The 14167-nt window shown below is 37.3% G+C and overlaps 1 protein-coding gene across 3 annotated transcripts in view; it reads left to right on the top strand.

The window, feature by feature from the left end:
* The window catches only part of Gpc6 (glypican 6), a 1056803-nt gene that overhangs the window by 943228 nt on the left and 99408 nt on the right, over positions 1 to 14167 (top strand). For all 3 annotated transcript variants that reach the window (XM_048800750.1, XM_048800751.1, XM_048800752.1), the window contains exon 5: positions 2112 to 2242. In XM_048800750.1, coding sequence (XP_048656707.1) covers positions 2112 to 2242 — 131 coding nt within the window. The remainder of the gene's footprint in view (positions 1 to 2111; positions 2243 to 14167) is intronic.

The raw sequence follows: 14167 nt of genomic DNA, 5'->3' as shown, positions 1-14167 counted from the left end.
GTATCACTGCTGTAAGGTGATTCTTCAGCGTAACTACTGAGGAGTAGTATTGCTGGGTCATATGGTGGTTTCATGCCCAGTCTTTTGAGGAGCCCCCATACTGATTTACATAGTGGTTTTACTAATGCCCATTGCCACCAACATTGTAAAAAAGTTTAAATGAAGATTTTTAACATTGAAATACTACAACCATCTTCTGTCCACATTGCCAGATAATTATTAGGTCATTAAGATCTGGGGAAATAGCTATTTTTGCTACAAGATCCTCCCATGATATACACACATAAGTCCGTTATCTGAGGGAAAACATCAGGAAATTTGTTCTTCATGTGACCCTTCTCCTGCATATGTTTTTCAGGCCACTTGCTCCATGAGAATCATAGAGATAGAGCATGGGAGTGGAGGAGGTGGGGAAGGGACTCACTGACTCCACTTCAGCACTGAAAGCTCTAGTTCTTGGTCATTCCAAGAGAATACAGGGGAGACTCAGTTATAAAAGCTGATACTGTTTATAAAGCCTGGGGATCTTTAAAGTTTTGCTTCCCAGACAGTTCTGTATCTTTCATGTAAAAAAAAAGTTATCTTTCTTACCAGCCTAATTCATAGCTACTTATAACCCTGAAAATTTTTTTGAGGTTGGACTTTGATTGAACATGGTTGGGTATGTAATGAAAATAAAATTTGGTTTCCTCATAGAACTACTATAAAACAACAAACTATAAACAGTCTTTTATATTAATAATATATTATATTTAGAAAGCAGATTATATGATATATGTATACTGTATTTCATTACAAGCTTAAAATATTCATGCACAGAGAAAAAATACATAGGGCATATACTACACTGTTTATAGTGTTATTCTGGGAAGTAGGATTATGGTGTATTTCTCTTCTTTTATGTGTTTTGAGAATATTGGATAATAAACATAGATTATTTTGAAATAAAAAAAAGGAAAGTGTTTAAAATTGGCTTCTAAGAGTTTAACAATTGAAAAGCTTGAGATCGATTGAGTCTATAGGTTGAGTCTAGATTATCCTGTTTAATATGGTGACTGCTGGTCTCAAATGGTTATTTTAAATTATGTTTACATTAATTAATTCAGTTCTTCAATCATACTAGACACAAATATTCTTCCAATACTACAGTTTCATTATCACAAAAAAAAAAGTCTATTCCACAGCCCCGGTGGGGAGCAGGTTACCAAAGGATACTGGTTACCAAGAACAGAAGATAGACAGTTTTCAGTGGTGTCAACTCCTTGTCACCAGTCCCTCTTGTACACCTCACTAACCTGTGACCTAATAAACTCAGAATTTCCCATGCCATTCAGCTAGTTAGTGACAGAGCAAAGACAGACAGACTCCTAATTCATAGCTCTTGCCTCCATATCAACAGCATCATCTTCTGCAGAAAACTGGCACTCCCGAGCAATGTTCAATTCAATTCAGTTCAGTAGGATTTCATAGACATTTTTTAAGTGTTGAAAATCTGATGTGCATCAGAATAGGCCTTAACTGTATCAAACCAAGTAAGAGAAATTCCCCCTATCCTTCCCACCCCCAAGGGATTTTGAAGATCACAAACAGAGGGGTGTGCTGGGTAGAGTGATAGCACAGTATAGGGACAGGCCTGTTTTCCTGGGAAATCCATAAATACTTCATATAGGTGGATATACTTGAGTTGGGTCTTGATATTTGGGCATCCAAATTCACAGATCAACAAATCTTTGAGGTTCCCATTTTTCTGGGCTCCAAAAGAAGAGAGGCCAGACACTGCTTTGGAATGCACTTGATCCCTGGCCTAACACTGTTTTTTCATTTCATGTGGAATAGTTAGATATGTTCAAGTCTCTGCATTTGGACTGATTTTTTTTTTATCTTTAAGTTTGGTTCCATGTATGTAAAATAATTTTTACATCTTCAAATGAAATTTTAAAAAGTGATGATTTTAAGATTTTGTCCTCCATTTTGTTTTTGACTATATAAGATTAAGAAAAAAAAAATGAACATGAACATTTATTTTTCAGCCAGTTTTGAAAATGTTTGAATGCACATTAAGAACCTGGAAACTCCTGTTCTCAAATAAATCATGTCCCTTATTTCAACAGATGCAATGCTCTTGGTGGCAGAGCGACTAGAAGGGCCTTTCAACATTGAGTCCGTCATGGACCCCATAGATGTCAAGATTTCTGAAGCCATTATGAACATGCAGGAGAACAGCATGCAGGTGTCTGCAAAGGTATTTGCATTAATAATGTATCTACTAATATATGTACATAATACAGGTGCAGTAACCTAAAAATGAAGTCACAAGATATATTGGCTGGGATGATAAATTATAATACGCTGCCAGTGAGCTTTTCCTGTTGAGCTAAATTTGCTACTTTGTGAAAAGTGTGTAACAAAATGGCATTGAGAAGGGAAGCCATTTTTTCCTTCGCAACCCCTCAATAATGACAAAATGACTGGCTGCCTAAAAGTTTCAGGGAGCCCCAAGTATGCTAACGAATTCCCTCATGTTTGTGAGCAATTTGGGTGAAATTTTCTTTTTTCATGTTTGAAATGTCCACACACCCTCACCATGTTCTGTCTCTCTAGTAACTTCTGATTTATCATTAGCTCTAAAGGTGAGGCACATGTTCTGTATGTTCAATTGTAAATAATTAAACATCCTATCTGGCTTCCTTTTAAGACTAGGTCAAACATTCATTAATGAATCATCAGGGGCAAACGTTCCTTTGTATGGAGTCGAGCATACATTAAAAGGAAAAATGTAGTGCATTTTCATAAATCATATGAGACAGGGCTCCTGGGCTTGCAGCTGCAGAACACAAAAACCAGGTGCACAGAGGTTTTTGGATTATTGTTGTTGTTGTTGTTGTTGTTTTGTTTTATTTTGTTTTCTGCACCCAGTTGAAGATACACAGGACCCTCTTCAAGCAAAATTGAGACATTTTTAGTGGGTCTCCAGCTTCCTCCTTCGTCAGCCCTTTCCTCCCACACTGTGCCTGCACAATGCCCTTCTGTTCTCTTTCCCAGTCTCCCTGTCAAGAAACACTAACGAAATCTATATCAGTCCTTTAAACCTAGTGACTGAGCGATTGCATTTTAATTGAAAGTCATTTGCACTAAAATATGTCAGGCAAAGAGTTGCATGATTAGCTTTCTTCAATTTTTAAAATCCTTTGTGAAAGAGATTTCAAATATAATCAAGGAGGAGGCGAGAAATTGCAAAGCAGAAAGAAAGCCATGGAATCCCCCTAGGTCTGTATGGTTGAGTGTAAATCAAACAAGATTTGGGCTTTTTAGGGTAAACTTGTAGGAAGTAGGAGGAGAAAGACTCTAGCCTGGGTTTCTTTCTCTGGAAGATGGGTGAGCCAAGAGTTTCCCAGACCTGTTTCTGGGCTTGGGGTACCCAGCATGAAGGAGAACACTCCAAATTACCATCAACTATTGGGGAAATGGCACATTTAGGGGTTCCATGACAGGTTATTTTCTTTCTTTCCTATGCAGAAAAAAAATGAACAATCATCTATTTCTCTCAAATCTATGGCTTAGAAACTGATGGCTCTTGTTTTGAGAGGCCAAATATCCCGGTAGTGCTCAAGTAATTAGGTGCTAAGGTTGTATTAGTTCAAACTGGCTCTAGAGAAGAGGACACAAAACAGACATGGGCAAAAGGGTCATTAAAGGGTCTGAGAACATCCCTCACTTTCTGGAAATAAGTGTCTGTTTCCATTGGGGCGTGCTCCTACATGTTCAAGTCAAGTATTTCTTCCTTTTTTTTTTCTTTTCATACATCCTTTCAGCAAAAAATTATTGAGAATCTACATGTCAGGCAGGTTCTGGGGAGACAGGAGGGGACAAGGCACAGCTCCTACATGAACAAGGTCATGGCCCCCTTCTTTGCCTTTCAGCTGCTTCCCTTGCAGAGTGGGATCCAGACTCCTGCCAGGTCTTGCACTGTCTGGTCCCTGCCAACCTGTGACCTTCACTTCTTGTCATTCAACGCTGTGCAGCCATCTGGATTTTTGTCAGTCCCTTGAATGTTTCTTTGCCTGTAATGCTTTACCTGCCAGTCCCATTTCTGCAGGTCCCTCTTGTGATTCCCTATTAAAATCTGGGTTTCTATCCCACATTGGAAATAGACTGGTGTGCTGGGACTTGCTGCTTGGCACTCCTTTGACTTCACTAGTGGGAAACTCTAGGTCATACAGGAGTCACTGATGTGTTCCTAGAACCCAGCTCAACCCTTGGTTCAGAGAAACTCTCAACAAATAATAATTGGATTACTTAAAAAAAAGAAAAAGAGGAGTAGCACTAGTAAGTGAACTCCAAACAACTTTTAAGAAATCAACCTTTTTCAAGGATCGCCTATATTACTTTTAATTAGTTTTTAAAAATGGAAAAACAGAAAACTACATATTTATAGTATACGTGATGTTTTGAAACAGCTATACAAAGTGGAGTGGATAAATTAAGCTGATTAACATATGCATTATACTTTACATACTTACCATATATTTTTTGTAGTGAGAACACTTTAAATCTAGTCTTTAAGCAATTTTCAAGCATACAATACATTGTTGTTAAGTATATTTCAAATCAAGTATTCCATCAAAAATTCTCCAAGTCTGGCGGACTCTTTTACTAGAATGTCAATGAGATGTTTTTGTGGATTTTGTCCAACTACATTAGAATACTATTGCTGTTAATAAAAATGTCCTTTGAAATGACATATTTCTTTGTAAGAAATGCCAAAGTCAAGAGGAGAAATAATACAAGGCACATAAGAGTCTATTGGCACAGGGGATACAATAAAAAGGGTCATGTAATAATAATACAAAAACATGTCCAATGGACTAGCAGCAAGAGTGTATCTGGTAGGTGTGGCATAGAGGAAAGAGAATGGAGGGAGTTAAAAAGAGGAAAGAAAAGAGGATCAGGACCTGCAAGATGGCGTTGAAGAAGAGCCAAATCCAGCTTTTAATATTGTGGCAAGATCAAGGTGGTTAGAATTGGGATAAATTTAACAGGAAACACCAATAGGATCGGCCAGTAAATAAACATGTTCTGAAAAGAAGTTTTTATTTCATAAGTGGAATGGAATTTTCTTCTAAATTTAGAAATACATGGTCTCGTTTTTCATATAAGCCACATCCATGGAATTCCACATGAAGGGGAATCTAAAATGTACATGCTAGCTAAGAAGTAATATTTATCCTTTTTCTAAAAGGAATCCTTAGTCACTGTGGATAAAGACTCTCATTAAACTTGAAGTTCTGAATTTCCATACTGGGACTGGAGTATCTACCTAGAGATACTGTTCACTTCTGATCAGTAAAATTCACATGTGGCCAAGAGCTATTTCTTAATTGGGGGCAGGACATTCTGAGAATTAGAAATCTGTTTACACATTAAAATGACTTTTTACTCCAGGATATGATTAGTACCTTTTCCTTTGAAAATCGTATATTTTATTAAAGCATTTACTGATAGAAGTCATTCCCAAAGCCACTTAAGAAAACAGCAATATATATAACTGCCAAATCATATTTATTGAGCATATGCTGCCAAACAGCGTACTAAGTGCTTTTCATGGTTTACATTATATGATATCTATAAAAATGCTGTGATGAGTTTATATTTCCCCATAGTTTTCAGACAAAGAAACCAAGACTTGGAAAAGTAAAGAACCTTACCAAGATCTCATGGTGCCGTGGGTATTCCAAAGCCCATCTTTCAGATCAATATATTACAATGAGGCTGATGTCTGCAAAGTGAATCTCATAAGAGGGTAGAATTCAGTGAATATTTGCTCAGTAAATCAAGTATTAAGAGAAGGTTTCACAACCTTCAGTAAAACCTGCATGAGAAGGTACAGAACAGAAGTGGCAAAGGCCGGTGAACTCAAGCTGTCGTCCTGATTCCCTTTACAACTGTACCTACTATTTCCCAACATGACAAATTCTGATTAAACATTTATTTTATCCATCCTAATCACTCATTCCTTCCAACCTTTCCCAGAATTGTCATAGTAAAAAATATAAAATTCCTTTTTCTCCTTTCTGTATCTAAAGGCAAAAGAAATGCTTCAGATATGAAATCCTTTTCAACAAATGCTCTCATCATATCTAGAGGAAGGAGAACTAATCTCTTTGTACATAATAATTGAGATCATGAATTAGAGGGATTTACAGACTAATGAAAAGATCTGTTCTCCCCATGTATGTTCATGCTTCAACCTTGTCCCAGATCTGTTTTTACAGATATTGCCAAATTCGTCTGCCTCTCCTATTTAGCCCACAGGGAAGCAGTGGGGGTAAGGCGCAATGAGATTCCTTTCTAAAAACAGAAAAAAGAAAAAAAAAATACATGACCATACCAAATTGTGTAACCAAGCTACAGTATGCATTTTAATGATAACATCACAGTGCTCATTTTTTAGACCTTTATTTTATTTATTTACTTATTTATTTATTTATTTATTTATTTGATGTGGCTCTGAGGATTGAACCCAGTGCTTCACACATGCAGGGCGAGCGCTCTACCACTGAGCCACAACCTCAGCGCCCCCACAGTGCTCATTTTAATTCCAGATCTTTTTACTCTTTGTACAGATCACCTACATATTTAAAAACTGAGGACAAAAGTATATTAAAATTTTTCTTGGTTTTCTTTTGGGCAAAGAATCACTTCATAATGATGACAGCGAATACCTCACCGTAGGCCAGGCACAAGAACTTCAGTGGATTCTTGTGTGGGTCTCTTCCTAGATTCCTTATTTACATACTTATTTGAAATCCTTACTGCATTCTTGTGAAGCATCCATTTCCTTGTTTTATAGGTAAGGGATGTTAAATTTAGGAGATTAAATAGCTAGCCTGAGGTGGCAGAGGTGGGAGGGATTACAGCCCACATCTGTCTGAACCAAAGAAAAAGATTTTCCCAGCATGCCACAGTTTCCTCCTTAAGTATCTACCCACCAGGAACAGATGCACATCAGCACTGGAGGGTTAGCTGTGTGAGGGAGGGCTGGGTGCCTCCACACACTGTGGGGGGCCTGTTAGTGAGAGGCAGGGTATTAGGTCTTCCAACCTCAACCCCCTTATTACCTTCGCCAACTGCACAGTCTTCAAAGACATGCAAAAACCTTATTGTTTCTCCTCCTCCCCCAAATAAAAGCAGTTCAAAAGCTGCAAGTTTGTGGAAATTCCCCAAGGGAAAGTGGGAAAAAATGAGCTGAATCTCTGCCTTTGAATATCAGCTGTGTTGATAATCTCTGTCCTATCCTATCAGGGAAGATGAAACTGATCTCGTTAGATATATTTAACTATATTAGGAATAATTTCAAACCTAATCCAGGAAAAGATTGGTTTGTCAGATATAATCTAAATTAAGAAGGAAGACTTATTAAATTCCAATTGAAACTACTCATTCAATTAACACTTATTACAGATGAGGGTAGTACCCATTACAGAGGAGCAGGATGCACTTCGGGTACTCAATTTTCTCCAGATAATTCTTCCTGAATCTACCACTCAAATAAAATGAAGAAAATCTAAGAGAACAGAAAAGAGAATGTAATCATTTCTGTTCTCTGGCTTTTGGGTTTTAGTCTCCTCATCTATAAAATGACAGACTATTTATTTAAATGGCCCCCTTCCAGCACAATAGTTTTTTACAAACATTATCCCTTGATTATTTGCCAACATCCATTCCATCAGGGATCCATGATATATTAGGAATATCAAATGGAGAAAATCTTGTCTTACAGATAGCGGACATTGTTTAGAATTTAGTTCAAGCAAATATATTTCTGTTCCAGTAGCATTTATCTTTCCTTTCTTTAAGCCCCATGCCCTTCTTAAAGCAGACAGCATATTATTCCTTGAGTTATGGTTATTTTTGTACTTACTTTTTCCTGCCCAGGATTATAAGTAATTTAAGGAGAAGAGTTACATCTGACTCATTCCCACGTTCTGCCCAGAGCCTCCCTAGCACACCACTTTACACATGGAAGAAACGGATGTTTTCCTGAGTGGAATTCAGAACATGAAAATAGAGTGCCAAATACTTTAAAATGTATTTGAAGCTAGTCTAGTATTCTTCAGACTAGCGTAGACGTTAGTGCATATTTGACTTCAGCCTGACCTGGGATCTGGTTGTTACCACTTGTGTGATTTAAACTCAATTAACCCACATTGAAAATGAGCACTCTAATAGGTTGTTTGAGGGCACAATGAAACCGGACATATCAATGTTTAGTATGGGATTTTTTGAATCAAGACCACTCATAGAAGTTAAGCATCTTAATTGTCATTATTGAAAACATCTGTGATACATACAGTCTAAAGGGCATCGGTTCTGGGTCTTGCCTTGTCTGAGGGAGTCTGTGGGCTTATTCTTAGCATCAAGATCAGAAGAGCAGATCTGACATCCCCACCTCTGCACTGAACCCCATACCTGTATGTCATTCTCTTCAATGGCAGGTTGTCTCCTGGAGACTGATCTGAACAAACATCTAAGGAGAGCAGACTCCAGGGAAGAGTGGTTACTGATGGTCAACAACCCCATTCTAGTCTGTGCCTGTTGGCCACACCAGTGCTACCACAGCAGAGATTTCGGCGGCCTCTGCCCAATATCACATTTTTCTTACACTGAGGGAAAAAGTGGTCTTGGTCTCTTCTGCCTATCCTCTGGGGGGAAAAAGCCAATGACCATATTACATAGAAAGCTTGATATTCTCTTTCTACTCCTGTAGTCTCATTTTTCAAAGGAAAGAGTACATTCTGAATGATTCTTCATTTGCAGTATTTCTTCTGGCTTATTCAAATTCAGAGTTGATATTCTACCCATCGGTTCTCACATATAACATTCCACCAAGAAACAGTGACCTTGGAAAGTCTTCTTTTCTTTGAATTCTTCATCACTATGCAGAAAATCAGGGTCTGTTCTATTTTTGTTTGTAACAGGACAAGATTCTTCAGAAACTAGATATGGTGGGGAAGGGTGTAAAAAATACTGTTTAACAACGTAAAATGAAGGTCTGGGAAAAAATGCTTATAAAGCACTTCTAGCAAATGCATCTGAAGTAAACTAGCTTTAACTGCCCTTCTATGTAAAAGAGATTTTTTTTTTCTTTTTGGTGGTAAAGGAAAACTCTTGATTATCTGTAACCTTTGGAGATTTACCTTAAGATATTCTTTCACTTTAATTTCAGGGCAAAAGATGAGAAGATTATATTTAATGTAGTCTACTCAAGAATAGATGATTTGAAACTCAATTTAGTTTTTAACAGTACGTTCTTAGAAACAATGGAAGGCAATTTCCTGGTCTCCTGAAGTCCCCTTGTAAATGCTTCCTGCCTTAAAGAGAAGAGTTGCTTCCCTCTGCAGAGGATTATTATTAGAGGAATTTCCGTGGCCTCTGCCAGATCTCACAAAGATACCCCCTTATCCCAGCTTCTTAGTAACTTCCCTCTGGGAACAGGTGACAGGATTTGACCCTGATGGAGTTTTTGCCTTGGGAAGGCAATATGTAGACATTCAAAAGAGTCACCTTTGTGGGGAAAACTAGTTGTAGTGTTTGCCAATTTTTGTGGTCAAAGAAACTGACCTCCATGGCTGATTTCCAGCTTGACATCACTTAGCTCAGGGTAGCGCCCCATGATATAATGATATAATGCTCCTGTCTTGCAGATGCAATTTATAGGAGTAACCTCAAATGCATAGGTAACAGCAAAATAATTAGGAAGTAATGCATTGTTGGTATACGCTATGGTTTATTTGAATTTAATTTGTGTAATCTTAAGTTTGTACAACACAATTTTTAATAACCACCATGTTTAACATCTGGCTTGTAAAATTCCTGAAAATTTAACATGTGATTTCATGAGCCTATAAAAGCTGGTTCCAGCACTCCACTGCTAGTCTGGGAAGCTTTCTCTGTCTCTGTCTGGGTCCAATGCCCCTCACGGGTGCTCTTTTCACAGGTCACATTCTAATTGCCTGATTTCTTGTCAGAACCCTCACAAGAACAGGGATATATGCAGTAAGCATTTCTGCAGCACTTACGTTTGGCCAAAGTGACACTCAACAAATTATATCAGAGCCAGATTGATATAATTTACATGTTTATTTATATCCTGCAAAGTGATCTTAAAGAACTCCTTTAAACCTTATAACAAAGTGCATATGAAATAGTCATTTAGGCAGACAGAGAGGGTTAGGTTTCTTTTCTCTTCATACCCAAAAACATGTTGTGTCCAGTTCCCTGTAACTCTTTCCAACTCACCATTTGAGAAGAAATATCCAGCTGCTCTGCTGTTTAAGGAATACAAACTTTCAAGGGAAAAAAAAAATCTTCTTCTCAACTCAGTGGAAATAATTTGCTTTTGTTAAAGGAAAAGATTTTAAGACGCATGCAGTACATCTTATTCTGGAACCAAGCTCCGTGAGCATAAGGAGTAAATTTTTTAAACCTTAAAACTTACATGGTAGCTGGCTCTGCAAACTGAAGCCAGTGAAAAGTGGCCAAAACTAAAACTGATGACTTGGCTCAATTCAGTAGAATCCGAAATTCTCTTAACAGAATCCTGAACCCATCCAGGGACTTAGTGTTTGCCAGAGAAGCTGGCCAGGAGACCACTGTCATGAATCTTTGAGGAAAGAAAGGCATGAGTCAGGGAAAGAAAGAGGGGGGAGAAGGAAGACAAAGCAAAAGAAGAAGAGAGATTGATCTGAGACAATGAGGTGAAAAAGTGTCTACTTAAAAGGCAATCCAAACTGAATAAAAACTAGAAAACCCGTTATTGAGAATTTTTGTGTCACAAGTATAATGATTCTATAACTAAAGAAAGAAGTCATAGTCAAATGTTTGAAGTTTATGTTCAGGAAATGCTTTTTAGGATATGAGCAGAAATCTATTAGAAATTTAAAATTTAAAAAAGTATGTGTGAACTTAGACTCTAGGGTCCAGTTTAATTTTATGCAGTGGTGATGACATTGCTCTTCTTGCTACTATTTTGAATGCAATGGGTTTTTTAAAAAATATTTTAAGTTATTCACATGTATCTTTATTGATATGCAAACTGCCCTCCCCCCCCCACATTGCAGTCAAAACTTTCACTTTGAGAGAGGGCCCCCAGTTGTGTGCTAATACTGGAGATAAGATAGATTGAACCCTGGGGCATTTAACTACTAAGTCACACCCCCAGCCCTTTAAATTTGTTATATTGAGACAGGGTCTTGCAAAATTACTTAAGGCTCACTAAGTTGCTGAGGATCACTTGAATTTGTGATCCTCCTGCCTCAGCCCCCAGGCATGTACCATGTCCCACTTGTTTCCCATTTTGACCAGATGAGAATATCAGAAAGGGTGGGTTTGTAAAGAGTCCAAATTGTTTGCCACTTCAATATAAGCAATAGCCATTGCCTGAGTTCTGAGCCATATTACAATTATCCCTCAGATCTGTGGTTTCATTTTCTGCAGTTTTAGAAAAAGTTTTTTTCATGGCCAACTGCTATCCAAAGTATTACATGGAAAATTAAGTACACAATTGATAAGTTTTAAATTGCACAACTATTCTGTAAACAAGATGGAATTTTGTGTTTATATACTCCATCATGCTTAGAACATGAATCATCCCTTTGACCAGCACAGTTTCCATTCTGTATATGCTACCTGCCTAGTGGTCACTTGATAACTATGTTGGTTAATCAGATAGACTCTCAATATCACAGCACTTATGTTCAAATAAAAGTTATTTGACTTAATAACTTTCCCAAAGCACAAGAGTAGTGATGCTGGCAATTCAGATAGGCAAAGGGACATCATAAAGTACTTCTTTGAAGTGAAAAAGTGAAAGTTTAACAAGGTATATATGTATAGGAAAAAAACATTTTATTTGAAGTTTAGTACTATCTGCAATTTCAGGTATCCACTGGAAGTCTTGGAACATAACCCCCTCAGATAAAGGAAGATTACTGTATTTTAGTACCCATGTCTCTTAGCTATCCCAAGCCAATCAGAGAGTCAATCTGACTAGTTTCGTACAAGGTCCTTTACTTTCTAACTGGTTTGTCAAATATTGTAACTATTATAGAATGACGAAGAAACAGGATTTCTTCTAGTTATCATTTTAAACAAAGTTGTTGATTGTCTCTGCATTGACTTGACATAGTAAATGGAGTAAAGGAAATATCAAATGATTTTTTTTTTTTTGCATGGAGACAAGATTCATTGTACTTTCTTAAGTCTGACGAAAAGTGTTCAACCTTGATTTTGAAGAGATAATTGATTATTTGATATAAAGTTTATAAAACACATAGCAGTTAAGTGTCTGTCATAGACACTCAATATGAATTTATTCTCTTTTCTTTCCTACTTTTTCTTTCTCATTACAGAAATCTGGATGTTAACTTACCTTTAATGAATGTTTACAAAATGGGGAAATTTTAACTAAAAATCAATTTAAACAGAATCTCTCATTCCCTAGTTTTTAAGTCACATATTATGTATCAGGAACTCTTATAGAGTCTGGGATACAATGATGAACAAAATATATAATACTTTATTCTTCATAGCAATTAAATTATTCTTGCATTAATCTGCATAATCCATAGTTTGATTTATTATCCATTGTTTTCCTATTTAATTATAGATTGCTTCAGTTAAAATAACACACTTTCATACCTCATTTTGGGGATCTTTTCTCTGAATCTTGTTTTTACAATAGCCTTGAAAATTCAGGAGAGCATATTTTTTCAAGGTCATACAAGTGTAAGAAGAAGGACTGAAGCTAGTACTCCAAATTTTTAGACTCTTGTTTGTGACTATTGCTATGGTCTTTATATATGTGTCCACCCAAAATTCATATATTGTAATCTAACCGGTATTAATACTAAGAGGTAGGAGCTTTGGGAGGTAACTAAGGGTTCAATCCCTTATGAAAGAGACCTGAGGGAGCATTTAGCCATTTTGGCTCTTGGGTGATGTAAGGACACAGCAAGGAGTCCTCTAAAGAACCCTCACCAGACACCAAATGGCTGGAGTTTGTGGATCTGTACTTCACAGCCTCTAGAAACATAAGAAATAAATTTCTTTTCTTTGTAAATGACCCATGGTAACCTCTTCTGTTTAGCAGCCCAAATGGACAGAGACACTGGCCCTTGACACCACAGCTGTCAGTTGTAGAAAACAATGGCCACACCTGGCCAAATTACACACAGACCTGACGCCAAAAAATATGGCTTTTGTTTCCTTGGGTATAAATGACAGACTGGAATTCTCCAAGTAGTCATCTAATAAAGGGTTCAATCATTAACACTGTAAGTTAGACTCTAAATAAGCAAATAAACTATTACTCTCAAAACATCAAGTGATAAAGCCGGGCAGCATCAAATACGATCTATGTTTAATATGAAAGATTAGAGTTGTTTGCAAATTTCAAAAATGGCACATGGGAATGGCAGCATCTTTCCCCCGTTATAAGAACCCACAGAGAAGAAAGAGGAAAGACTGAACTGCTTGAAAACACAGACACTGAGGCCGTGTCCATGGCTTCTTGGGTTGCCTGTGAGTGTGTAACCAAACTCCCAAAGACAATGCAGAGATAAAGAAGACAAAGAGGTATAGGCATAAAGCTTTATGTGCACACACACAAAAAGTGCACACCCACCGTGTTAGTTTAAGAGAAATATTTTAAAATGCAGCAAGACTCAGGTTCTAAAGGCTTCTATTTGGAAACTTAAGACACAGCACTTAAACCCATTATCACCACACCCCCCGCTCCTCTCTACCCCTCCCATACTGTAAAATGCCTCTTCCTTCAACACTTGCTATCTTAATGTCAGCTTCTTTAATCTCAGAATGCCAATAGACATTATCTTCCTAATCCTCTTAAGAGAGAGGATTCATGAGCAAGATATCTTCTCAAAATTCACAGGATTTTTTTTCTTTTTTTAAGAGTCATCTAGGTAGGAAAGATAATTCCTTTGTACATCTGCAGTTTTCGTGGACATTGGGACTTCCACATACTTGCTGGAGTTATCTAATTATCCCTTTCAACATCCCTTGGAGGGAAACAGGCAGGGGGTAACACTGATTCTGTTTTTTAAAGGGATACAGCTAATGATTTGTTCCACAATCTGGTGGCTTAGCC

The sequence above is a fragment of the Marmota marmota genome, unplaced genomic scaffold, assembly GCF_001458135.2.
Source record: "Marmota marmota marmota unplaced genomic scaffold, marMar, whole genome shotgun sequence".
NCBI classification, from domain to species: domain Eukaryota; kingdom Metazoa; phylum Chordata; class Mammalia; order Rodentia; family Sciuridae; genus Marmota; species Marmota marmota.
This window is presented reverse-complemented; position numbering and strand designations above follow the sequence as displayed.